The sequence below is a fragment of the Drosophila gunungcola genome, unplaced genomic scaffold (assembly GCF_025200985.1).
Source record: "Drosophila gunungcola strain Sukarami unplaced genomic scaffold, Dgunungcola_SK_2 000001F, whole genome shotgun sequence".
NCBI classification, from domain to species: Eukaryota; Metazoa; Arthropoda; class Insecta; order Diptera; family Drosophilidae; genus Drosophila; species Drosophila gunungcola.
This window is the reverse complement of record NW_026453197.1, coordinates 4,749,001-4,774,534: the sequence shown is the minus strand read 5'-3', so window position 1 is coordinate 4,774,534 and position 25,534 is coordinate 4,749,001. Positions and strand designations below refer to the sequence as shown.

Genomic DNA, 25,534 nt, shown 5'->3' with positions numbered 1-25,534 from the left:
AAGATTCTTGCGGTAATAAATTGGGATTAAAGTTGCATGGAAAAACTTCCATTATCTAAAAATATTTAAAACCAAATATCTTAAATTAATTCTTCTTTTCTTACGATTTCTTATATCCGAAGTTTAAGTTAACAATTTTGCTTGGAGCTGAATCGCCTTTCAAAAGTTAATCAAAATATACTTTTTTTTTTGGTATATCTCTGTGTGTCATTAAAATTATTTAATATTTTTTTTTATACTTTTTTTCAAATTTTTAATAATTGTTGAAATCGATTTTTGTTTAACTTTCAACGTATGTAGCCCTTGAGATTCCTCAACTTTTGGTATATAATTTGGTATTTTTCTGGACGAAAGTTTTCGAAAGTTATTACAGATCTAATTTTATTAAAATCTGCCGAAGTATAAAGCGTCTCTGAAACATACTTCAATTTCATATTTCGTTGTGACAAGCAAGTCGAGAATTTCACTTTTATTTAAATATCGGTGCCGAAGAGAACGGAATTGAACTAAAAACTAATAAAAAAAAACTTAATAAATTGGTTAAGTTCAGCAGTTAAAGTGTTCAAAATGTGTGAAAAAAACTACTCGGTACGTGGTCCGAATTTCGATGAGTACATCGTGTGCCCCTATAATAGCGCCCATCGTGTCCTCCCCGTTCGTTTGACCTATCACTTGACCCGATGCGCCCGGAATTACCCCTTATCCAAAATGGTGCGCTGCCCATATAATACCACCCATTTCCACGATGTTGGCAGCATGCAAGAACATATCATCGAGTGCCCGAATCGGACTTCCTCAGAGCCGGATAAGCTGTCGCCTGGGGAAGCAGGTGCCAGCAATTTCATTGTCGAAACCAGTGAAGATTGGGACGCCGACCCGCCGGCCCCAACCTACAATCCTTTAGCACACTGCGAACAGCATTTGGTGCTACGTAATCCGCAGGGACTCCCACCAGCCGCTCGTCGCGAGTTCCGCGAGCGCGAACGCAGGCGCTTCAAGGAGATAAATCAGCCTTAGAACTTTTCAAGCTCCCCCTTCCCTTCAACCCCCCACACGCCACCTACACACAGCAACAGTGACAGCGCAGCGATTAAGGCACAGGTTGGTAAAATATTCCACTTTTTTTAGCATACATTGACACTTCGTTGAAAATACGCTTGGATCCGATGCTTCGTTCAAAAGTTATTCCTGTTTTAGAATTAAAAAGTGCATTTATTTAGTCAAACGCTTATTCATTTTTCGTCACAAAATTTAATATAATATTATTTTTATGTTAAGATGCAACCGTTAAGATTTTATTTTAGATATGTATGTAAAACCAGCAATTAAACTTTTAAAGCTGCACACAGAAAATTATTCATATTAACACAATATATATTTTTATATATTTTTAACAGTTCCTCTTACAAAAATTAATATTCTTTAAAATTAGAGTTGCTTTTCAGCATTTATTTAATATGTTTTGAATTTTATTAGAATTTAAAAAAGTTATTAGTAAAAGCTATATCATAAATTAAAAAATGTATATATTTTATTCTACCTATGTGATTTTTTTTAAATTTAATCCAATTAAGAAATCAACGTATTACTAAATTTAAGAATATGGCTTGCTCTATTTAAATCTTCAAAGAAATGTATAAAAATACCACTCTTAATTTATTAAGATTTAACAAAAAAAGTGAGAGCTTATAATTGTGCATTAATAAAGAGGATAAGTTCTCTGGGAAGCTCTGGAAAGATAGAAAGAATATATCAGCAATTGACTGAAAAGTTTGTAAAAGAGATTTTTGAGCAAATATTTTAAAAAGCCGTTAGCTGAGTTACATATCAGCCAGCCTCTTACATTCCTCCAACCAGCGTTTTTCAACACTTAGGTTTCTCACACTTGCGTTGCTGCAGCCTAAGCTAAGTCGCTTTTTAACACTGGCTATGTCAGCTGTTTTTCGTAGACGACAACAAATTTTATACTTTCCGAATCGAGATTCAAGAAGTTTTAAACCAAATTCGAATGGATTTTCCGGACAAAATGGACATGGAGAATGAGAGGGTGCTGAAGCTGATATTTCCCGACGGAGTGCCGGGTGAGTTTGACCTTTGAACCGGCTGGCATGGCCAAAGAACTTAGGGTTTTGTGTTCGCCATGGCCAGACAACTTGCGTGGCAATCCGGAACTGGACAACTACCTGGCCAAACTGGGCACCTGCAAGGTGGAACAGCTGAAGAAGGAGCAGACGCGCCTGGCGGACGAGGCTCGCAGCATCCTGGAGCAGACACAGGACCTGGCCATCTCCAACTACCGGACCTTCATCACGACGGCGGAGAACTCACGCTCGATTTTCAGTGAGTTCCTGCGCTCGGAGCAGCAACTGGACACGCTGGTGGGCAAGCTGCCCGACTTGAGTGCGCAGTGCGAGCGCTTCCTGCTGGACTCCGCCGAGCTGAACGAGCAGCGGCGCCTCAACTCCATCACGCTGCAGAAGAACGCCCAGCTGCTGGAGGTCCTAGAACTGCCGCAGCTCATGGAGCGCTGCATCCGCGAGGGTCGCTACGAGGAGGCCCTCGAGCTGGCCGCCTACGCCACCCGGCTGGGCCAGCACCAGGGACACATTCCCGTGGTCAAAGTGCGTTGAATCCTTGTGAATTCTTATGCTCTTAATCCTTATTAAATCCTTTCCAGAGCATTGTGCGCTCGGTGGAGGCCCTGTGGCACACCATGCTGGTCCAGCTGGTGTCCCAACTGCGCACGGACCTGCAGCTGCCCAAGTGCCTGCAGATCGTGGGCTATCTGCGCCGCATGCAGGCCTTCGGGGACAACGAGCTGCGACTGAAGTTCCTGCAGGCCAGGGATGCCTGGCTCACCTCCTGTCTGGAAGCCATTCCCACTTCAGATGGTTAGTCTCAGTTAGATTTATATTGAACCAATGCCTTCATAAGTCTTTACAATCATTAGCTCAAAAAATATTTAAATATTTTGTAACTACACCTCTTTTTAATTGAACTTTGTTCATTTTTCTAATGAATGAGTCTGAATAAGTTGTAATTTAAGCCTAAGCTAGATTTATAAGCCTTTTGAATCATAGACTATACAAATGGGCACACTTTGTTCATGTTTTTAAATATTGAGTCTGAATAAGCACTATTTATATTAATGCCTTTATAAGGCATTTTCAATCATTTACTCTCTTTCGTTTTGAGTGAACTGTGTTTATGATTGTAAGAACAAGACTGAATAAGTTAGAATTGAAGTCTAAGCTAGATTTGTATAAGAATTAGTTATAATAATGCCTTTATAAGGTCTTAACTCTCCTTCCTTTTAAGTGTGTTCATGTCTCTAATGAACAAGTCTGAATAATTTAAAATTCAAGTGTCCTGGAATGAAAACGCAGTCGCCAAAATTTAATTTTTTGCTGAGCTTATAATATATACAATCAACAGCAAAGGACATGTTAAAATAAACTATAAAGGTGCCGTCATGTTTTCAATATCTAGTCTTAAATCTGCGGATGTTTATAATTAAAAGAAAGGTCTTTGATATGCTTTAAAAAAATGTAAACGCCGCACTCTTCTAACTATTTCCTTTTTTCTCACCTTAGCCCAGCAACACCTGTCCAAAACCATCGAGATCACGCGCATTAATCTCTTTAACATCATCACCCAGTACCGGGCTATTTTTCCCGAGGAGGAGGGTACCTCAAAGATCCAGACTTCGTTAAGACCGCTGCAGGGCGTCAGTTGTAATGGCGACCGACTCTTCCAGGCCTGGTTGCACAATAAGGTTCGGACATCTTGACCAGCTTCTTAAAGAATTAATACTATTATTCCTCTCCCTCAGATCAATGACTTTCTGGAGACGCTTAAGAAAGATCTTGAGCTGGGAGTGGGCTCCGTTGAGACGGTGCTGGGCCAGTGCATGTATTTCGGACTATCTTTCAGTCGCGTGGGCGCTGATTTCCGAGCCCTGATGGCCCCCATTTTCGTTGGCGTGATCCGGCGTCGATTCGAGAGCAGCGTGGAGCAGGTGAACGAGCAGTTCGAGCGGGAGCTGGAGCGCTTCACGCTGATCAACAAGGTGGCAATGCATTCGCATGCCCGCAAGCAGGTGGATCCCGAGCAGGAGACTTTCGCGCCACCGGAAACCCTGTTGGATTTCTATCCGCTGGCCGCTCTGTGCAATGGCTATCTGGGTGCCTTGAACGAGTTGCGGCTGTGTGCTCCGCTGGCCCTGGCCACGGATGTGACCCGCTGTTTGCAGCACTCCCTGCAAATGGCCGCCCAGCGAGTGCTCGCCTTCTATCGGCAGGAACAGCAGGCCTTCGCGGGCAGCGAACGGGAGGCGTTCGTCCGGCTCTGCTCGTGCCTGGCCTACGACCTGGTGCCCTATGTGCAGCGGTGCATCCACGGCGTCTTCCCGCCGCAGTCGCTCACCGTACACCTGGGAATTAGCCTGCTTCAGCTGGAACAACAGCAGCTTACCTATCTGCAGCAGGCTTGCATTCTGGAGCCCCTGAGGCATCTGCTGCCCATCAAGGCGCTGGTGCAGCCGCCGGAAACGAAGCCAAACGTTGCTCAGCCAGTCGCTGCCGAGGGATGACTTAAACACAAACAACACACATGGAAACACAACACAAAGGGAAGTAAATAAATTATACTTTAAAACAAAGTAAACATATATATAATTGTAGCTTATATTCCACTACTTATAAATCGCCAATCTTTTGAAGATATTTCTTTTGAAAGAAACTAATTAAATCAGAATTCTATATGTAATTGAAAACAAAAACATTTCTTGTTGTTTAACATAAATATACCTATACCTTATAGGAACAAAGAGCTCATTCATTAGATTTGAATTCAGACCCTTTAACAAAGAACTATTAATTAGGAAAGTGTCTTGCTCTATTTTTTTTAACATGTATGGACATTAGCAACCTTGATTAATTATTTTCTTCATATTTTTAGTCATTTTATTCATAACTAACTATTTATTTAAGATAGTTCACATAGCTGTGTTTAATTTAGAGATCTTCAAATATTTATTTAAACATGAAAATGTTTAACAAGAGCACGTAAATATATTTGTTCTCTTCGTCAGCATCAGCAAATAATGTTTACATTAAATGACGATCTGACAGCTTACAACTTTGGTTAGAGAAACTACTAAAGCTATATCCATATTTGACAAGCAACCTGCTTTGCTTAAAACCCTTTTTATTTTAATATTTTATTTTTATTGAGTAGAAAACAAATTAAAAGTTGATGCATTTGTTTTTTAATTTTTTTTCTACCCTGCAATATACAGCCAAAAAATGTAAACGTGTTTTTTTAAATATTTTATTATAAAAATAAGAAAAATTAAGTTTTTTTTTTATAAGAAGGCAACTTATTTTATTTTCAAAGTGAATTCAAAGTGAGACTAACTAATAGTTTTTTATTCTTAATTAAAACAAAATATTTAAATTATTATTAATTGTTAATCGTTATCAAATTGGCAGCATATATGGTAAAATATAACAGTCCCCAAACCAAATTCATAGGCATCCATTCCAGTCTAGATTTTGTAAGAGGTGTTAGCCCCAGCGATTTTCCACTCAATCGTTTCGTTAATTTTACAACATTTCCCGGCGAATAAACTCGCGATGGGGCGCAAATGGTTTTTCGAGGGGGGCGGGGGGTAGACTTAGTCCTGGTTGTGTACTGACCCACTGGGGAGTCCCCATTTTACTGGAATCCGCGAGAGTGTAATAATATTTTTACTTAGGCGGCCGACGATCAAAAAGCGGCTCGCTGCGGTTGTCCAACCGCCAGAGCCAAAGCCAAAGCGAAAGAGTTGCAATCAGCTCCACGAACTCCCTTCCATCTGAATTTCGGCCAACTGGAGCGTCGACATGGCAGGTCAGATTGAGTTCGGCCAGGGGCAGTCCGTAAAATCCGGAAAATGGTGCATGCACAGGAGGCAGGAGGACCGCGTTTATAAGCAATTTTTGCGAACAATGACTAAATTTTGGGAAAAGCGAGCGACGATTTTCCCTCGCCGTTTGTTACTGTTGTTGCAGAACCAATCTGAATGCAGCGCAGAGCGCCGAAAATTGGAAAACATGGCAGCCGAATGGACATTTGGCGCAGGAGGGATCACAAACGAATGCACTGCGAGGAGTCGAAGAGAAGCCAGTTCAAAAATTCACCATTTGTTAAGATTTACTCGTATAATAATACAGAGCTACAGGATTATAAAAAATTAGGCACTTCTCTACACAGAAGTCATTTCATTTATTATTATATAAACGGTACAAGTACAGACCTATATTTATTGCGATGCTCACAAAGATTCAAAATAATATTTAAGAAATTTAAAAGAAATACTTGAATATTAACATTATAAAATATAAAATATTACAATTTGAGGAAATTCTTTTACTTTGGAAATAAACTAAGAAACTGTTCTTATAAAAGCTTATGAACTATTGAAGGCAAAGGGAAAAACACAATTTCTAATTACAAACGTTAAACGTTTTATGTTCTTTAGCGGTTATCCTTTTATGAAAATTACTATGAAAAATATTCTAGAATTCTTTTGATTAGAGTTTCCAAAAAGTGTTCGTATTTAATAGTTTTATTGTTTTACAGTATTTGTACCGTACCGTATTTGTACCGTATTTACTACAGTTTTGCCATACTAATTAAGATTAACTATGATTAATAAGAATTGTAAGGTACCATTTATTTCTGCCAAATTAAACAAAGTGATGGTAAATGTTTTTTACAGGCATATTATTTAATTCAATTTTAGATAAAACTAACAAGTAAACTTCAAAAAATCTGACTAAGACAGTTTTCCTAATATTGTTGCATTGACTCTCACACAAAATAGTTTGCCAAGAAGTACGAACTATTTAAGTTAAAATGCGTTTGTGGCGACTTATACTTACTACAATTTTAAACAATGTATTTAACCATTTATTAATCATATAGGATGTTGGGCAGTGAGATTTTTGTCGAGTGTCGAGGGCATTGGAATAGGAATAGGCACATGGACATGGGCATGGAGTGTCCGGCATTCAGCGGCGACTCATCGTTCAACGTCAGCGCCGGATGCGTTTGTGGCCACGGCCTTTGTGGGAGTCCCGCTTTTCGGGGAGCAGTTTGTGCCAGAGGGCGGGAAAAACGGGGGGGTAGAGCTGCATCTGGATTTGGTCTGGGGGCCTGTGTATTTTTAAGTCCACCACTAAATACAAACGAAAGCACTCAAGCACAAGTTGGCCACGATTTCCCAATCGCAGTCTCTCCGGCCTACTCCGCACTCCACACACGCACAAAAAGCCCGTAGTCCGTAGTCAGTAGCCAGTACGGCCGTAGTCGATAGCCGTAGTCCAAAGTCCGCACTCGTCATAGTACAAATGGAATTTGGGATTTTGATTGCGAATCGAAATAGATTTTGTGGTATTTGGCAAGCAGTGCGAAACAAGCGGCTAACAACCTGAGTCTGTGTGTGTGTGTGTTTGCGCTGCATGTGCTGTTGTGTATGGGTGTGTTCATTTGTTACTTTGGCATGGACAACACTGCGTATACGCGCTTTATACTGTTTCGTCCCCATCCCGTCCGTTGATTGATTGAGTTTGTGAGGCCTTTTTGCACGCTCGCTGCCTTCGTTTTTGCCAGCCAGTCCCTCGTTTATTTTGCATTTTTGCAAAGCCCATGGTCTGCCCATTCCCCCCTAGCTGTTTGCATTTGTGTCTGTTTTTGCTGGACGCTCGCTTTTCGGTTCGTTTTAATTCGTTACCAAGTTGATTTTGTTAACCTGAAAAGCCGATTTTCCACACCTGAAAAATGTTACCAACAAAAAACGGACATGGGGCCAAAAAAAGTTTCTCTTTGGGGGGAGCTATGGGGGTGAGTAAGGCCACTAAAATAAAATTTACAAGGACCTTAATGCATTAAAAAGTTAAAATATTAATATGTTGTTTTAAAAATTTAAAAATCTTTTTATTTTAATCAAATCCAAACATAGGCTAAAGTTTGTTCTTAATTAAAAAGCAATGACTGCAAATCTGAAGATTTTGAACAAGCTTACAGGTAGTGCTGTTAAAGATATTAACATAAATTTATATAATTTATAAGCCATTAAGTTATATAAAATAAATAAATAATGAAAACATTTTGATTTTATTAATTAATGTCAGATGTTTAGAACGAAATTTAAAAAAAAAGCATAAAGAAGAAGTATAATGAAAATCAAATCTATTTTTTCACATAATTTTGGTTCCTAATCTTCTGAAGAATTCAACAATTGGTTAACAATTATTTTAATCAGCGAGATTAACACCAAGTTAAACCAGGAACTATGCCTCGAAAATCGTAAAATATGTGAAGGCATTGATTTTTTCATCCATAATTTTCTTAATTTTTATTTTTTATTAAATTACGATTCTTATATTATTTTGATTAAGTGTCGTGTACTTGTAAATATATAAATGTACATCTTATTTGACTGAGCCTAAGCTTAAGAACTGTATCAGTGAAGTGCCATTCCAGTCCATTAATAATTTCATTTGTTCTTAAACATAATGGAAAAAATTTAAGTTTGAAATTAAGTAAGCCAGATTGTTTGATTGAATTTTAAAAGATGATGAACACCATTGAAGCGTATAAGCCGATCCCATCAATGTTAACCTACATACAGTTTTAATCCCTTTGAATCGCAAGATTAGGCCACAGAAAATCGCCTAGACAATTGAAATCGCTAAAATTCAAAGTCTCCATTCACCAATTGTGCCAGCCCTTGTCCATTTTCAAAAAGCGAAGGAGGAAGTTGAGGGTCAGTGGGTTGTGGATTGTGGGTGGTTGAATGGCGACGCGACGCTGCTGTGCCATTGTCCGGCTGCTAATTTATCGGGATAATTGCCAAATGACCAAATGGGGAGTTTTATTACTGTTGCAGGGAGTGGCAAAGGGGGCGGGGCAGTGGAAGCAGGATCAGGACTGATGAGCAAAGCACAAAAATTGCCAGACAACGATAACCGAGGGTAAGCAACCCAAACGGGCGGACACATGTGTCCTCTGCCCTTGGCGCATTTTTAATTGTAATTCATAAATTACATTATTTACCGACTCCGGGGCAGGTTAGTTAATGATGCTGCTGCCATTTGGGGATTGCTCTTCGTTTTCCGCCACCCCCCAAAAATAGCTGGAAATCGATATGGGATATAATGTACCATCCATCTGAAAACGGCCACAAAAATGGCGTCTCATAAATGTCAACTCGGAGCTGTAAACTGGCAACGAAATTGAATTTGCCACTTAACACCGCCACCTGAGTTGGCTCCACTCCCTGGGCTGGGATTCCATTCAGCAGCACTGATTCAATTTGGATACTTTTACTTATTCAACTTATTCGTTATGCAAAATTATTGCCGCAGCGTATTGAGTGGGATATGCCGGTGAAGAAAGCCAAAAAAAAAATGAAGGCGGGGAGCTGCTCAACGAGTTGGAAAACACCCTGGGATTTCTCGGGTAAGGGGCGTGTATGTAAATTCGCAAACAAATCACTCGAGCTTGCGAAATACCCTAAGGGGAATCCTTTAGTTATCCTTTAGCGATTTTTCAAATAAACATGCAACACATTTTTTAGAAGTCCACAACCCTTCAGTGAGCCAGCGGCTGCCAAAGTTTGACGCGTTTTTGGGGGCCAGTATCAGATTTCTCTTTTCTTATGCTCTTAGTGTTGACAACAATGGATAAGTGGTGGGAAATAGCTAAAAGAAAACAATGATTTTTAAAAACAAGTTGTCCTTGGAAAAGAGTATAATATGAAAAAAAAGGTAATACCAGTTTTCCCTAAAAATTATTTAAATATTTATTAAATATATGTCAAGAAATTATATTTTTATTATCGAAATGATAATAATGTTACAGCCTAAATAGGACTTAAATAGATACAATTTATTTAAAAAAAAAATGTGTTTTTAATCAGGTTTTAGGTGGCGCCATCCACCGACAATTTAAGATTTATAATAATATCTAAAATAATATGTCGATTGGGAAGTTTTTTGTATAAGTCGATAGTTATTAACCAAATAAATTCATAACGCTTACTTACTGGGTCCAAGAGTGACACAATAGACTTTCGCGATAGAGGGCGGTAGAGTGTTCGTGTCCACATTTTCAAAAAAAATTACGCTGCGTGTGCATAACTGGAATCTGCATGTAACATGGACAGACAAACGGAAAATAAGACGGACAGAATATTGATCCTGATTAATAATATTTATATTATACAACAAATATAGCCCTTTTACCCGAAAATAAAAAAAAAAAAATTGTCAGTAAAAATCTCAGATTTGGCTGCAAAATATCTAACTACTCATCACAGTTCTTCGCGTGTCCCAGCTTCTGAAATGATGATGATGCTGATACTCCAGTGGATACTCCGATAGCGATGACAACGTGCAGAGTGCGCCTCGAGGACTTTCGGCTGACATGTGTGGGCGCTTTTCTAAGGCTAATGGCCTGCGATGGCAGCCGCGGGCCAAACGCCTCTGACTTTGACGGATTTTCCAAGCAAATTTCGTTAGGCTTGCCTGATTAGCTTCTGGGGAATTTACACACACATCTCCAGGGTGTGGGGGGAGGTGTTTCACTTAGATGAAAGTTTGAGAACTGGAGATAAAAATTTTGATTACAAGCGTCTATATATATATATATATATCGGACTACTTGTAATAAAATTATAAAAGTTACTAATTTATGATTCAGCTAAAACAAATCGCATATTTAAATTAGTTTTTGCAAGGAAAAATGAATCTATCTGATGATACAAAACTAATCGCGATCCATAATTATAAAGGTAATAAATTATGTTCCCTATACATTTATAAATATAAGTATCAACTTACTGTTACTGTTGCTAACATTTGATCTTTCTAACCATTTTTGTGGTTTGATAGAGTTTGAATTTACTATAAAATGTTGATCATTATTAAACGTAATATGCTGCATTTGATGTTCAGTAAGTTACTTTTCGGTAATTTTACTTAAAAATTATCAGATGGACAATTTTACCTACACCAATAAAAACAACGTAAAGTTAAGATTGTGTCTTAAAAAATAAACTAAATACAGTTTTAAAGTATTAATTTAATACTAAATAATATAACAGCTATACTTTTTAGTTTAATTATAATTATTAATATAAATTTAATACTCATCTTATTGATATATTTGTAGTTTAATTATTACAATTGGTTTTTGGGTGATTTAAGCAAGATATTTGTTTGCTGTGTGATTGCCGGAAAGCAGGACTTTCCATGGCTTAATTAGCGAATGCCGGACGGGCAGAAAGGGATCCTGCAATCCAGAGAGTAGTGTACAGGAATGCGCGTCATTATGACAATGGCGGCCACCCACTGAACCCACCCATGCCGAGCCACCCTCAGCCCCACCCCCAGTCCCACCCACCCCTTTAACCTCGGGTGCAAAAATGTCGCGTTGCAACAAAGTTGAGCTCAAATCTGCCCCCTTTGACCCCTCGTTTCCAATAGTTTGCTATGGCTTTCTCCTCAGTTTTTTCTCAGCTTTTTCCGCTATTTCCTTTCATTTCACAATTTTTATTTCACATATCTGAATGAGTGTGTGTCGGTGTGTGTGTGTCGGAGAGTGTGTGTGTATATTATATTACTGCAACGCGAACCAATAACCATCGAGCGGGCAGCTGGAGACGCTGACGCTTCAGAATGCCATTGGCTCGGGGTCCCATCCTCGGGCTCCCCCGATGACCTGATTCACCTGTCCGCAGCCGAGTATCTTACGGATACCAACGGCGGATAGCAACCTTTTTGTTGTTTGCCCACCCAATTTCTTTGTATTGTGGTTATGATAGCGACTCGGGGCACATCCCTGCACGAAGCCACCTTTGACACCGCACCCCCCATCCCATCCGTCACCAGCTCTGGTATCCTTTTCTGTGGTCCAGAGGCAATATAATTTATTGAAGTTCTGGCATTTTTCAAAATGAAATTCTTTTTAACGATGATTGAACTACGTACGTGTGTGGGAGTATCTCATCCTGCTGGTCTACGAGTTTGGATTTGAGTTTGAGTTTCAGTTTGGGTTGGGTTGCTTTACGTGGGGGTGGCGGTGGTCCATTGTTTGGGTTTAGCACGTTTGGCCTGTCCATTGAACGCCATATTATTGGTCGATTGAAAAGTAAAACATTTTTTATTATCCGCACGTGTGCCGGCTCCCATTCGATCCTCCTTGCACCCTGCTTTTATGACTACGAAGAAAAAAAAAAGTGGGGAAAATATGGCAGAGATGGGGTGGTGGGCGGTGCTCTGACCACCTGTCGTGCCATCGGGCATCCATAAAACTTTCAGACCCACCTACCCCATGGGTGTGGTATCCCCCTTCCCCCACTCCTCTGCCACCCCCTCTCAGGTCAGCTCATGGCTTTTATGATACCCAACGCCCAAGCAGCGAACCACCCAAAACCTCGACCCACTTTCGGTTCCTTCATATTTGATAAGCAAGTTGGCGTTTCTTTTTTCCATGGGTTCCTTTTACTGTTGCGCCCCATCAATATCCTTCAGCAGCTACCCATCTCTTTCTTTCTTTCTCCTTTTCCATCTCGCTCCCTCTTTCTCTATATTTCTTTTCCTCTATTTCCTGCTGTTTGCAGTGTGTGTGTGTATGTGTGTGGTTATAAAAATATTTCATTCAATTTTTTATTCCTGTTGGCGCTCGCTGCCTCTCTTTCTTTCTTGGTCATCCAGTCCTTGCCTTCTCTTTCGCACTTTGGGTCCTGCAACTTCTTCTTCTGGCCCGTCTTCTATCTCACTCACACTCGCCTGGTTTTATGTCCAGCGATTTATTTTGCCGAGCCAGCGGACCACACGGTTTCTCATTTTTTTTTCCAGTGTATGTGTGTGTTGCTTGCTTGCTTTTCCTTTTGTTATTCTGTTGTCCTTTGCTCAGGTCGGCGGTGTCCCGTACACTTAACCACCCACTGGACTTCCCACTGACCCCCCACTGACCCCTTACTGACCACACCCCCTTTCTCCGCCCCACCGCCCACGTCTTCAGCTTCATAATTTCCCGCTTTGCTGGCTAGCTCTCTCCTGAATACAACTTTTCGAACTCTCTCACTTGCGCAGTGATGCGAAGTATTAAGATAGTGGGACTTAGGTACATATCTAGGTACTTTATTTTTAATGGACATTTAAAGCTTCATAATGTACTTGGGACACCATTACCTAGTACCTAGTTAAAGTTCTATGATATTAAAACTGAGCTATTGACCACTCCGGAATAGGATTTATACACATGGAAAACAATTACCTCGTTTAATATTTATATTTAGGACTAGGATATTTGAGTAACTGAACGTATTAAAAGGAAAACAACTCAGAAAAAAAGACATTCTTCGCTGTATTTATCTTTTTTTTTTTCAATGAGCAAGCAGACCGGGCACTTGTAGGGCTCCTCCTTCTGGGACATGTCGGGATCGGACCGGATGCGTTTCGGTGGCGACACATCCTCGACATCCACTACTTGGGGACTTGCGCACGACTGAACGGGTAGAAATTCGAGGAAGCTGCGAGTCTGGGCCTCCAACTCCTCCCTAAAGCGATCGAGTCTATCCAAAACGGCCTCAAAATGGGCAGCATTCGCCCAGATTGATGCATCTAATTGAAGAAGATAGGGATCGGGATCCATCGTGGCTTATATTAGAAAAAAGCACTGAAGACGGAGCTAGGAATGGAGACAGAGCTGGTGGCAGAGCCGTCGCTAGAATCAGTGCTTTATGAATCGTTTACCGATGAAAATTAATATTCTGCAATTGAGTCCAACAATTTCTGATGGTCGAATTAACTGACTTGCTTTGAACTGAAATTATCCAGCCAAAATTTAAAAAAAGTCAGGTCCTACTATACGGATACTGCTTGAGATTTTTGCTAAATTGCTGCAAGGAGTTGAATAAAAATTCTTTAAAAACAATAAATTGCGATGTACATTTACCTTTATTCGGCAGAGAATTAATTTGAAAAATAAAGAAAATGTTTTTTAAGTTGTATTTAAGACTGATCGCTTTCAAACAACAAACATACATTTTTAAACAAAATTAATTTCTCCTAAAATTACAGTTTGATCTAGTCAAATTTATTTTCAAATGAAACTTTTTTTGGTTAGGTTTTCTTTTTTTTTCTAAGAATTGTACCTTATGTATCACTAGTATCCTTCTTGAATATTTCTGCGGCCGCTGCTCTGAGTCTCCACTCTTTGTTCTGGTCAAGATGTGGACTCGTTTCACTTTGCCTCCGCCCAGTTTGGCTGAATTCTCTTCGGTTCCGGCTCGGTTGGGTGGCACTGACCCCTACACCACCCACAAATCATCCCCTACAGCCACCCAAGCCGGCCATGTTTGTTTGCACTTTTATAACAATGTTGGCCAGTCCGGGCTTAGGCCAAGCCGTGTGGTTTTCTTTTTGGGCAGAACGATGAGTTGCGGTGGGTGTACCCCAAAATATGATGTCATACTTCAACAGTTTACGGTGTTACTCTGCCTTAGAAGCTAAATTTAGCTTGGACTTATACACAACTAGCAAAGTTATAAAAGGTTTCTAACGGAATTTTGATTTTTAAAACCAAAATAGTTACAGTCAGTAATGAAATCATATATATAAACTTGCTCAGTCTAGTCTAACAAGCCCCTACTTAAATCTTCAAATCTAATTTAGTACATTTTTAAAATTTATTATTGCGGAAGTTACTAAGGAAAGGTGAGTGCGTTATCAATATTTACTATCAATATTTTATTTAAAATATACAACTAATTATAAATCACTTAAAAGCAAGAAAGGAAGCGGTAGAGGGGATATCTTTTGGACAAAGATGACTCCATTTGAGAGTACCGGATTAGCTGAATAGCAACCTGAAACTAATTAAGCTTAGGGCAAACAGAATAGTAAAAATGGAAGCTGGTTAACTATGTATCTTAAGATATGTAGTGTGTCCATTTGATGAAGTGGGTTTATGGCACACAAAGAAATACAGAAACTTTTACATCTACTCACGAGAGGGTGTTGTGTTGTGTTGTGTGTGTGTGTGTGTGTGTGTGTGTGTGTGTGTGTGTGCTTGCTCTAGATTCATTTTTGGGCCATCCTGTTCTCCTGGCTGACACTGGCCAATTTATTTGAGCCATTAAAATTGTATGATAAAGCGAGTCCATTAATTGTGTTGCTTAATTTTCGTTTTAACGCATTTTATCAAGCCAAACAGCGAACGTCGTATCCTTGGGTCTGCACGGCCCTTCGCCTCCCACCTCCCACCACCACCCACCACCAAACCTCCTCGTCTTCGTAAATGAGGTTCTTAGCCGGTCAAATGTGTTTTTATTTGTGGCTGAGGGAAATCGATGGAGTCCAGCCATGGAGGCGCTGACAGGCCATATGGCACATAGAAAAGACTCGCTATTTTTTGGTGGTCCAACTCTCAACTTGATAGTAACTTCAACGTACAACTAGATAATTATATAAAAATTAAGAATAACGATAATAATAATATCATAATATCGTAAATATAAAAAAAATATCATAATTCTAAAATAGGCTGCTTGAATAATTAACTGAAAATTTGTACAGATGATTAAATGTTGAAGAAAAACATTAGTTTAAACTTTTTTTGAGAGTAATACTAATGTTAAGTGTAAATGTTATCTTGAATTTATTTAAATATGTATATTTGTAATTAAATTTTTCTGTTGCCAATTTTTTTTATTCCAGATAAAAATCAGCAAAATTGTATATTAGTTCGGATATCAAATTGTAGTTATATATAAATATAAGTTTAATGTATTATTTAAAAACTACTAAAGGGACCTTTTTTTCATTGAACTGCCGTCAGACTTTTAAGTAATTTGTTTGAAATGTTTGTCTCTGTGGGCACATTCTACATGTGTAAGCAAGAACCGAAGGCATTGACCACTGATGGTCGTTCCCCGAAAAAAGCTATCGTGTATTCCTTGTGGACGCTCATATCTTAACGCTTTTCGTTTATATTCATATAAAGCCACATATGTACATAAGCAGGAGGCTGGCTTGGGGGTGGTATTGGCGGGTGGTTGTGGGGTCCTGGCCGGGCTTTGAGTATATATGATTTTTATTGTTATTGTTTTGTCCTTTTTATGATGTTGCACGTATCGCAGTAACTTTGCCCGAATGCTCGTGCGTACGTGAAGCTTGTGAGTCTTGACTATATCCCACATAAATACAAACACACTCGCAAGCACGTATATAAATAGAAGAAAAATCGAAGGGAAAACGAGAAAAATGAAACAATAACAAAGCAAGCGACGCAGTTGAAGTCGCCGTTCAAATAAGCCACCCAACCACCCACCCACCAACGGAAACAGCCTTACCCATACGGTTATAATTGGGTGGCATTGAGGGTGCTGCCGGCCGACTTGGTCTGATTTCACCCCCAAAAACTCGCTTTCTTTTGGGCTTTTCCCCCTCTTTGTTGACTTGCGAGAAGTGTGGTGGTGTGTGTGCGTTTTAAGGGCTGTTTCACCCCACTGCGCCCCCTTGAGACCCCCATTTCCGCTGTGTTTGTGGTAGTAATTTGAAGCCAAAGACAACAAACGCTCGTAGCCTTGTAGGTTTTCCTTTTCTCCTCAGTGGGGCGGGGGTGTATGCCACGTTATGGATTATGATGATATATACACATAACTTTATGCAATAAAAGCGCAGGTTCACAAAGCCTTTCCTGTGGTTGGCTGACATGACGGGGTGCTTTTTTGATTGGCCGAGCGAAGAGAACAAATTCATAATTCCTGCGGTCACTTTCATAATTCCCCACCCAAATGGCGTCGTCGCACATTGCGTATGCGCAATATTTTCCAGTGGTTGGAGAGAAGAGAACTTCTGACTAGATTCTAGGTGAGGTCACCCCATTTCCATTTCCATTTTCATTACCACTTTCATCTGGCTATCGGACCCAAAAGGGGGGTGGGGGGGTCATAATATTTCCCATTTGACAGGCTGCTCTTCCTATTTCCTGGTACTCCCATTTCATTTTTATTGCTTCACTTCGCTTCGGTTTGCTTTGTTTCCTTTTCACTTGCTTCAGCGGATTATCCCAGGTCCCCCTGCATCCCCATTGCTGTTATTGGTTTCCACTTTTTATTCCCTTTGAACTGGACACTGCTACATTTTGCCCTTTCCCCTCACTTATGCTCTCAATTTTTTTTTTTTTTATCAAATTCCCCCTTTTTATCTTTTTTATTTGACGAGATTTGTTTTAGAAAAAGTAGATTTATTATAGATATTTTAAAGTACAGACATTGCAGCACAGAGAAAGATAAAAATAAAAGTGGAACTTGTGGCTACGTGAAAATCTCCTCACTGCCACGCCCATTAAAAGGCGTTAATAAACGTGACCGGTACAGAAAAATCCAAACTGGGGATAGGCAAATGTTATTTGTATATTTTAGTTAATAAATATTAAAAGTAAATATAAATATTATTATTGTTATTATTTTGTATTTAGAATGTAATATAATATAGAATGTAAAAAAAAATATTTTTGAAAATAAGCTAAAAGATCTGATTAAAATATTTTAAAAACGTTTATTAGTTTTTATTATATTAAATTTTATTAACTTATGTTAAACATGCCCGATTTTCCTAACAAAATTGTCCGTTTGCGAGTTGCGCTCTCAGGTGAGTTAAATATTTGTATGCCATTTTTATTTGTCCGCAAGTTTCTTCTTGCGTCACCTGCCTTTTTGTTAGTCCTTTTTTTTGTTGCATTTTTGCCACATTTTTATGGCGCAAATTGCTAGAAAAAAAAAACACTAAGAAAAGTGAGCGACGCAAAAACAAATTCGCCGCAAACTAAATGTGTTTGTGGTGTTTGATAGCGTCAGCAATGTTGCCGCTTGGGTTGGTCACCCTTTCAACCACCCACCCACTTTCACCCGCCCACCTTTCCCGAGCCACTTTTCCGCTCTTCTTGAAGGAAAAACGCGAGTGGGAGGAAAGCAGCAGGTGAAGTAAATGGCAAAAAGGAGAAAAATTAATTTTATCCTTTCCATTTCCGTTGTTGCGTGTATCAGTGTGTGCGGTTTTTCCTTTTTCCCCACTCTTTTCACCAGTGTGTGGGTGCTTTTCCGCATATTTTTTTAGTCTTTTTCAGCTTTTGCATTATTTTAACGTGTGCTCTTTTCTCCCACCTTTAACTTGGTTTTTTTTTCTCATTTCGTTATAAATCTTGAGGTTGAGCACTCGACTGGACGCCATTTTTTATTTTTCACCTTCAGCCCTAGCCCCATCCACCTGGCACACCCCCACCACCCCACACACACACACACAGACACCACCACCTCCCACACAGTCGGGCATCGCTTATTTTTCAATTCTGTCAGTTGCGTTGGTCAGAAAATGTCGCTGGGGAGCGGTGGACAGCAGCCTTTTCTCCGATTGCAAAAGTTGAGATGGGGTGTGGGTGTGGGTGTGGGCCCATCCACTGTGGTATATGCTTTATCTGCGAAATAATTTATAGAAGACCGAACCAAAGTGGACGGAGTAAAGGGTTTCTGTTCCTTATTTATCCTTTTTTTCTTTTTGTGGCTCAGTTATTTCATTTTAGATACTGAAATTTGAGTTGGAAGTCTGTATGGGGGTGAAAGTGTGAATCCTCGCTGAGGAATGGGATAAGACAGAACAATCACTTTTATAAATCGAATCAGGACATTTTTTCTCGAAGGAAATAATACTAACTTCCATTTGACAAAATACAACATTGAGCTAAGGATAATTCTAACTAAAGAATAGAGTTCAGGCTTATTTGAACTTACTTAGTAATATCTGTACATTTATAATAAAATCATTGTTAACTTAAGTTAGAGTTCCAAAGCTGACAAATCAAAAAAAAACATTCTGATATGGGAAAAATTCGTTATACAATGATATTTCCATACCCTTGTCAAGTACAAAGTAAAGCTAAGATGTGAAAATCTTTCACTGCAAATATAGCGAAAATTGTAGAAAAGGATGTTTTTTCATAAATTAAAAATATAATGATCTTACTTTCTTAACTCTTACTTTTGTTAAGAGCTTGTAGAAATTAACTTTATTTTTGTATTCAGTATTTTGTTGTACATTCAGGAGTACGAGAAATGTATGATATAAAATCTGAACTTAATGCCTGTGATGGCCATGATGTTCGTGATGTCCATGGTGCTCATGGTGTTCATGATGATGTGGCTCTTGGTGATGCTCGTGATGGTCCGGAAATTCATGATGGTTTCCAGGAAAATTACCAGGTCCAACAGGATTATTTCCGTAACCGGGCTCGTATAGATTTGGCTGTCCTTGTGGACCAAATCCTCCATGTTGCGGAAGTACACCTCCTTGACCAACACCAAATCCACCTTGACCACTGAATCCTACTTGCCCATTGAATCCTCCTTGTGCACCGAATCCTCCCTGTCCACCGAATCCTCCTTGTCCACCGAATCCCCCTTGCCCATTAAATCCACCTTGTCCACCGAATCCGCCTTGGCCATATCCGTTCTGAGCCACAACAGTGACCACCAGCGCAAACACAGCAATCTACAAGGCAAGAATTTGAATAGTGAGTATTTAAAATAATTTTTTCACAGCCAGGGAACGCACCAGTAATTTCATTTTGCCAGATGATTTAGTACTGAAGTCGTTTCAAAAAATCTGTGATATTTATACCACAAGCCGAAAATGTAGGTAGACGGAAAGACCTGTACCTGAATGCCGGTTTTAAGTAGGATACCATGTTGTTCACATCTCTACCTGAATAAGGGACTTACACAAATAAATATTGTCAACATATGGTTAGAACGGAGAACTAAATATCCCAGTTTTTTTGGGACATCAGCTAGGGTTTACGGATTTTGTTTAACTATTTTTATCTCAATAAGTCATCTTAAGTTTTTAATGTGTTATATTTTTTAAATAAAACGATAAGAGAGTATGATGTTATGATTGTCATGTGTCATGATTTTTTTCTTAATATGGGGCTGTCCTAAAATTTATTTTATATTTATATAACTTCCTGCTGCGGAATAATCACAATAAAATGCATTCAAAAATAATGGTCCTTTTATTTGTTTGAACATTTGACAACATTCTTTGTAAAAATTAATTAAAAATGTAGAATTAAAATCCTTTTAAATTACTTCAAGGAACATTTTAAAAAGTGTGGATATGTAATTTATAAGCGAATTCTCTTAAGCAGTCACGGATTCCTAAGATCAATGATTTCGTATTTATTTCTGCCAGGTATTTGACTGTTTGGGATTTCTTCACCAGGATTTTGAATTTGACTGCTGTTTGTGTTACTGGATTCATTGTTACCATGTGGATCGCCATTTGGGGTTTCGCTAAGTGGTGCTTGGATCCCGGGATGTGAACTCTGTGGTGGACCGCCACTGGGGCATCCGCAATAGTGGCAACCACCTCCTTGGTATCCAAAAGCTGGTGGCTGATTGTGAGAAGGGGGCGGAGGTGGCGGAGGTGGCGGAGGATGATAGTGCCCTCCACATGGTAGTCCGCCAGCAGGTGGACAAGGGGGCGGCGGTGGAGGAGGAGCACATCCGTCCCAATAGTGACCACCGCCATGGTGTCCACCAGGAGGTCCATGTCCATGCCAACCGTGTCTACCGCGGTGGCCGCCAGGATGCGGTCGATGGTGATGAGGCGGACCTCCGCGTGAGCGGTGTCCTCCCCCGGAAAATCGGCGACAACCCATTTGATCTAATTCCAGACAAATCTGAAATGATCATTTATATTATTAAAAAATGTCTTGCAATATTATCGCAGTGAATCACCTCACACCAGAAAAAAAAAAAATAATAAAACAAAAAAGTTATGACTCTTTGTCGCTTCCAATCTATTTATAGGTGTATACTATATTTTATAATTCAAAGATTAAAAACTTTTATGTTTGGTAAAAAGACGAACAGGCGATATTTAAGTATGTTAAACTGTTTGTTTTCATTATGTTCAACGTTTCCACCAATTTAAAAAAAAAATACAAATGAAAATAAAACTGATTTAAATATATATGTACATACTATATATATTTGGCAAACAATATTTAATAAATTTGTACTTATATTATATGTATATTATTCGACCTATCACATACACAATAACAATAACGTTTGAAAATTTTAGTAAACAAAGACAAGTTTTAAACATAAATTATGAATGCACATTTTTAATTTTATCATGTATCACAGAACACAGAACAGGAGAGTCGAGTAATTTCACCACCGATTTCTACTGCCTGTCGGTGCTGATCCAGCCCCACAAGATTTGTATTATCTTGTTTACTTGCTCTTACACTTTATACTTCACAATATTAACGAGATAACAATACGCACAGATTGGTACTAATCTAAAATACAAATATTCAAATAAATGCGAAAAGAGAAAAATTAACAGTTTGGGAGAATCTCTACTTTTGAATATGTATTGATATAGAAAGCACAAAGAGCCAACCAGTTGACAATAATCTGCCATTCACAGAAAAAGACGACAGGTGGATACGATCTGGTAACATTAAACCGCCAAATGCAAGCAAATTTAAATACAATTCAGTTAAAAAAATATATATATGAATTTATAATATATATATATATATGAATAATATAGTAAATTGTGGTATTGATTATATCTTTTATGAAGTAATGTTACTACCATTTCTAAAGAATCTTGATTATTAACTTGTCAAACTTATTATGGCCTCACATTTAGATGTATTTATTGTGCTTTAATTTGAACAGTTCAACCGGGCATCATAATGTTCTGTTTTGCCTTCCATAAATAGTTCTGCAACTTTGCAGCTTCAAAAGAAGTAATAACTTTTTCAAAAAATTAAATAAGTAAATATTTGTGGTACTTTTGACGTTTCTTAGTTAAAGTGGGCAAAATTGCATTAAATTAAAACGGAACAGAAATTCAAAGAGAAATATGTTCTAAATGAGATAGAGAATAGTTTAAAACCGGTACTCTTAAGTCGTAACAAATTGCAAAACGCAACACTAGAGTGCAAAAACCCGACTCAAGCTGCAGCTTTTCAATGCAACAACTTGAACTAAGCTGATGCTTCGATAGAGCGTCAGTTACCATTAAAGATCACAGCAAGATGTTTGGAGTAATTCCAGTGCTCTATTTGTTTGTAGTTTTTACTACTATATTGTTGCGTAAGTTACAAGCATGGGGTGAAATCTTTGATATTTGCAAAATTTTTGTATAACTAAAATCACAAATAAATTCAGGCTTTTTTTTTAAATAATATTTACCAGCTTCCAAAGGAAAATAAACATGAAACTATAAACCAGGTTGTGAAGTGGATTGAATAAATAAATATATTAAAACTCAATGTGATAATCAAAGTGTTGCTTGAATTCCAATGGGAAAAGTAAATGGATTTAATATATTTTATCCAACAAAGTTGCTCACTTTTTTTTTAAATCTTACCTCACATGCGAAGCTAATAATTCCCAACTGGTTCTAGGTGTGTAAACTTTCCAATTTACTTAAAATCTAAGCCGAGCTTTATTTTCGTTTTTAGAAATTCAGGGAGAGTCGTGTGGATGGTTAAAGGACAGTCAGCTGTTTAATCGAAAGGAAATCACAGAACCGGATGAATATGCGTGGATTGGTCGCGTGGGCTACGGAGAGTCAAGTAATTTCACCACCGATTTCTACTGCCTGGCGGTGCTGATCCAGCCCCACTTTGCGGTTCTTCCCGCCCACTGTGTGCTGAACCAGGCCAGCGTAGAGGCCACTTTTATCCTTTTCGGGGACTGGCGCGCCAACGGGGACATCGTTGAGGCCGATTGTCGCCTGGAGAAGAGCGGCAGAGTGTGTGCTGTTGCCCCGGAAGCGTACGACATTGAAGAGCTGATAGTGCACCCAAAGTACATGGGACGGAAGAATCCCAGCTCCATCGACCACGACGTCGCACTGGCCAAGCTGGTGCGTGAGGTGATCTACAGCGACTACGTCGGACCCCTTTGCCTTCCACCACACTTGGAGGACGAGGACGAGGACAGTCACATAGCTCAGAAGCTGCCAATGGTGGGTTTCAAGCGGCGGACCAGGAATCAAACAAATGTGCACAAGGACGATGAGTTTCGCACGAAGGTGGAGGTGCACACGATAGGTCTCAAGTACTGTGGCTCCCTGCAAGACCAGTTGCATCTCACCAAGAATCACCTTTGCGGCACGGCAGCTGGGCAAATGCTTGATTTTTTCGGATCACCACTGATGGGCATCGAAGTGTCGGACGGTGAGCCGTATTACTTTTTCCTGGTCGGACTCCCTACCTTTGGAATGAAAACAGGTTTCAAGCGCGATACCGCTTTGTTCGTATTCACGCGCATTTCTCCATACGTGGATTGGATTAAAAAAAACACTGGAGACTCAGGCTTGACGCCGAAGTAAATATGTGATTGAGCTATAAGTCTTCTGACGTCATTAGTTCTCGCTGATCAGTGCTCTTGAGCAGTAATAAATAAGATAAACTCAAAGTAAAAATATGCCTTAAATTATCTTGCTCACAGTAATACTAAATATATGGCAGCTTAAGCTATTGACTATCATTTAACTCGTTACAAACTTACCATTTTCGAGACAGATGCTATAAATTGTAGCTTGTTAATTAAAAGTCATACAAATATATATATATATATATATATATATATATATATATATATATATATATATTTGTATTCTGTGGAACGATACAATTGAAAGAATTTGTAAGAATTTACTGTAAGTTGTTATATAATAAAATCAGACAAATTTAGTCTCATGGCATTCTTGTATTTTATAAATCGTGTATTTCCACTTTTAAATTTTATAAAAAGTATTAAAATGTTATCTTTGAAATCTTTCACTGCAGGGCTATTATCATGCTTTCTCTTTTTTCCAGGACTCAACCCTTTTGTATAGAACCGAAACCCGAAGGCATAAAGTTATGTGCGCAACGCTAAAATTTTAATTCCAAATTTAATTTTCAGCCATTTTCTTCATTTTGCCCGGATGAGTTTGTCAGAGCGTGTCGCATTCGGAAACCGCTCGCTGGGGAGTGGAGACAAAGAAGACATCTCGAGAAAGGAAACATTTTTTGGCTTATGCCAAAATTACATCAAAAAGCGCTGCGGGTATGTAGGTATGTAGACAGACGTGGCTTGTCCCATCTTGGGATTGAGTTGAAAGTTGAAAGTGTGGAAGTGGGGGGTCCTGAAGGATTGCGAGCACCAGGGCCGTGAGGAAATGCCAGGACCCTTGGAGAAATGTTGAGCGGAACGGGAAACGGGGTTGGTGATTGCTATCTTCATAATGACTTTGAAGTGTCAAACAATTTTGGGGAATTATCAACGCCCGCCGTCGTCTTTCGCAAAGGTGAAAATGAAAATTGTACTTTTTGCCCGACTGAAACTTGATGGGGGCCCAACTGAAGATATAATTATAATTTAATTGAAACGAAATTGTCGCTTAAGTCAAGTGGAAGTGGAATGGGACGGCGGATTAAGTTGATTGGAGGTTGGAGAAGATGCTTTCTAGTTAATATTTTTCCGGGCTAAAAATTCGGCCAGATGCGAGAAACTCGAAGTGAAGAGCCGGTATAAAGTAAGTCAATAAAATACTGGCTAGTCCAGGGTCTCGGTCTTCAACTATTTGCGCACCAATTTAATATGCGACACAGACAAGTTGAAGGAGTACGCAGTAAAAGTTTCCTGAATGATTTGGGCGAAAAAAAAACCGAAATCCATAGGGTTGTCAAAAGACCATGAAGAGGCAGAAAGAAAAGCGAACAGAACTTTGGCCCAGGTCCGAACAATGTCCGAGGAAAATCAATTTAATTCTTACTCATGTTCATGGCGTGACCCCTCGAAAATCAAAAAAAAAAAAAAAAATAAATAAATGGGACGAGGCTTGCTGAGCCGCCTGAGGTGGAAATTTCACTTAAGTCACTTTCAACTTTCGCAAGATGCCATCAAAGTTTGCTCTAAAGTTACTGGTCAGTTGATTTTTCCACCTCCTGGGGCGACGGCCATTACAACCGATATTTACATTTTACCCAACCCCGGGGAAAACCTTTTCCCGAACACGATCTGCCCCAGAGCTCTTCAAACTTATGAAAAGTTTCGGTGAATTTCTGATGACACTTTTTTTTTAGCAGGTGTGTTTACATTAAACTTCAGCGCACGTGTGGCAACTTTTTCATCATATACTGTCCACAGTTCTTGCGAAAGTAAGTGTCATTTTATCAAGTATAAATGGTTTAAAAGGCTTTTACAAGAAGTATTTTTTGTCAACTTAGTTAAGCCTCCGCTTTTGATTGATTTATTTTAAAAGACTTATGGTGTAAGTATTTCTTTCTCAAGCAATTTTACTAATAAAATTTATTTCATAACATTTAATTCGTTGCTCATCATATCAAAATACTTCCACCACTCATTTATTTTGCAGACATTCTATTTTATTTTATT

The 25,534-nt window shown here is 39.1% G+C and overlaps 5 protein-coding genes across 11 annotated transcripts; 3 read left to right on the top strand and 2 right to left on the bottom strand.

Moving 5' to 3' along the window:
* The first annotated feature begins 464 nt into the window (after nucleotides 1-464).
* On the top strand, nucleotides 465-1,954 carry LOC128262566 (gametocyte-specific factor 1 homolog). The gene is made up of 2 exons (XM_052996898.1): nucleotides 465-1,101; nucleotides 1,875-1,954. Exon 1 carries the CDS (start codon nucleotides 568-570, stop codon nucleotides 1,015-1,017), a length of 450 nt encoding a protein of 149 aa, XP_052852858.1. The 5' UTR covers nucleotides 465-567; the 3' UTR covers nucleotides 1,018-1,101; nucleotides 1,875-1,954.
* LOC128262560 (conserved oligomeric Golgi complex subunit 8) lies at nucleotides 1,946-4,639 on the top strand. The gene is made up of 5 exons (XM_052996885.1): nucleotides 1,946-2,081; nucleotides 2,149-2,621; nucleotides 2,678-2,891; nucleotides 3,594-3,775; nucleotides 3,833-4,639. The coding sequence occupies exons 1-5, from the start codon at nucleotides 2,009-2,011 to the stop codon at nucleotides 4,589-4,591; spliced, it is 1,701 nt and encodes a 566-aa protein (XP_052852845.1). The 5' UTR covers nucleotides 1,946-2,008; the 3' UTR covers nucleotides 4,592-4,639.
* Nucleotides 4,640-19,089: 14,450 nt separating this feature from the next.
* LOC128262567 (protein spalt-accessory) lies at nucleotides 19,090-19,820 on the bottom strand. The gene is made up of 2 exons (XM_052996899.1): nucleotides 19,668-19,820; nucleotides 19,090-19,604 (listed from the first exon to the last, which is right to left on the bottom strand). Exons 1-2 carry the CDS (start codon nucleotides 19,677-19,679, stop codon nucleotides 19,191-19,193), a joined length of 426 nt encoding a protein of 141 aa, XP_052852859.1. The 5' UTR covers nucleotides 19,680-19,820; the 3' UTR covers nucleotides 19,090-19,190.
* A 284-nt stretch (nucleotides 19,821-20,104) lies between these two features.
* Nucleotides 20,105-22,753, bottom strand: LOC128262564 (basic salivary proline-rich protein 4). Of its 7 annotated transcripts, XM_052996893.1 has the most exons (3): nucleotides 22,675-22,701; nucleotides 21,175-21,271; nucleotides 20,105-20,796 (listed from the first exon to the last, which is right to left on the bottom strand). In XM_052996893.1, the coding sequence occupies exon 3, from the start codon at nucleotides 20,773-20,775 to the stop codon at nucleotides 20,263-20,265; it is 513 nt and encodes a 170-aa protein (XP_052852853.1). In that variant the 5' UTR covers nucleotides 20,776-20,796; nucleotides 21,175-21,271; nucleotides 22,675-22,701; the 3' UTR covers nucleotides 20,105-20,262. The 7 variants fall into 7 exon arrangements, with proteins under 7 accessions (XP_052852853.1, XP_052852857.1, XP_052852852.1 ...); XM_052996897.1 differs by lacking the exon at nucleotides 21,175-21,271 and having other exon boundaries at nucleotides 22,675-22,753; XM_052996892.1 differs by lacking the exons at nucleotides 21,175-21,271; nucleotides 22,675-22,701 and adding an exon at nucleotides 21,413-21,564.
* On the top strand, nucleotides 21,900-23,715 carry LOC128262561 (phenoloxidase-activating factor 1-like). Its single transcript, XM_052996886.1, has 2 exons — nucleotides 21,900-22,234; nucleotides 22,606-23,715. Exons 1-2 carry the CDS (start codon nucleotides 22,177-22,179, stop codon nucleotides 23,478-23,480), a joined length of 933 nt encoding a protein of 310 aa, XP_052852846.1. The 5' UTR covers nucleotides 21,900-22,176; the 3' UTR covers nucleotides 23,481-23,715.
* Nucleotides 23,716-25,534: the final 1,819 nt, after the last annotated feature.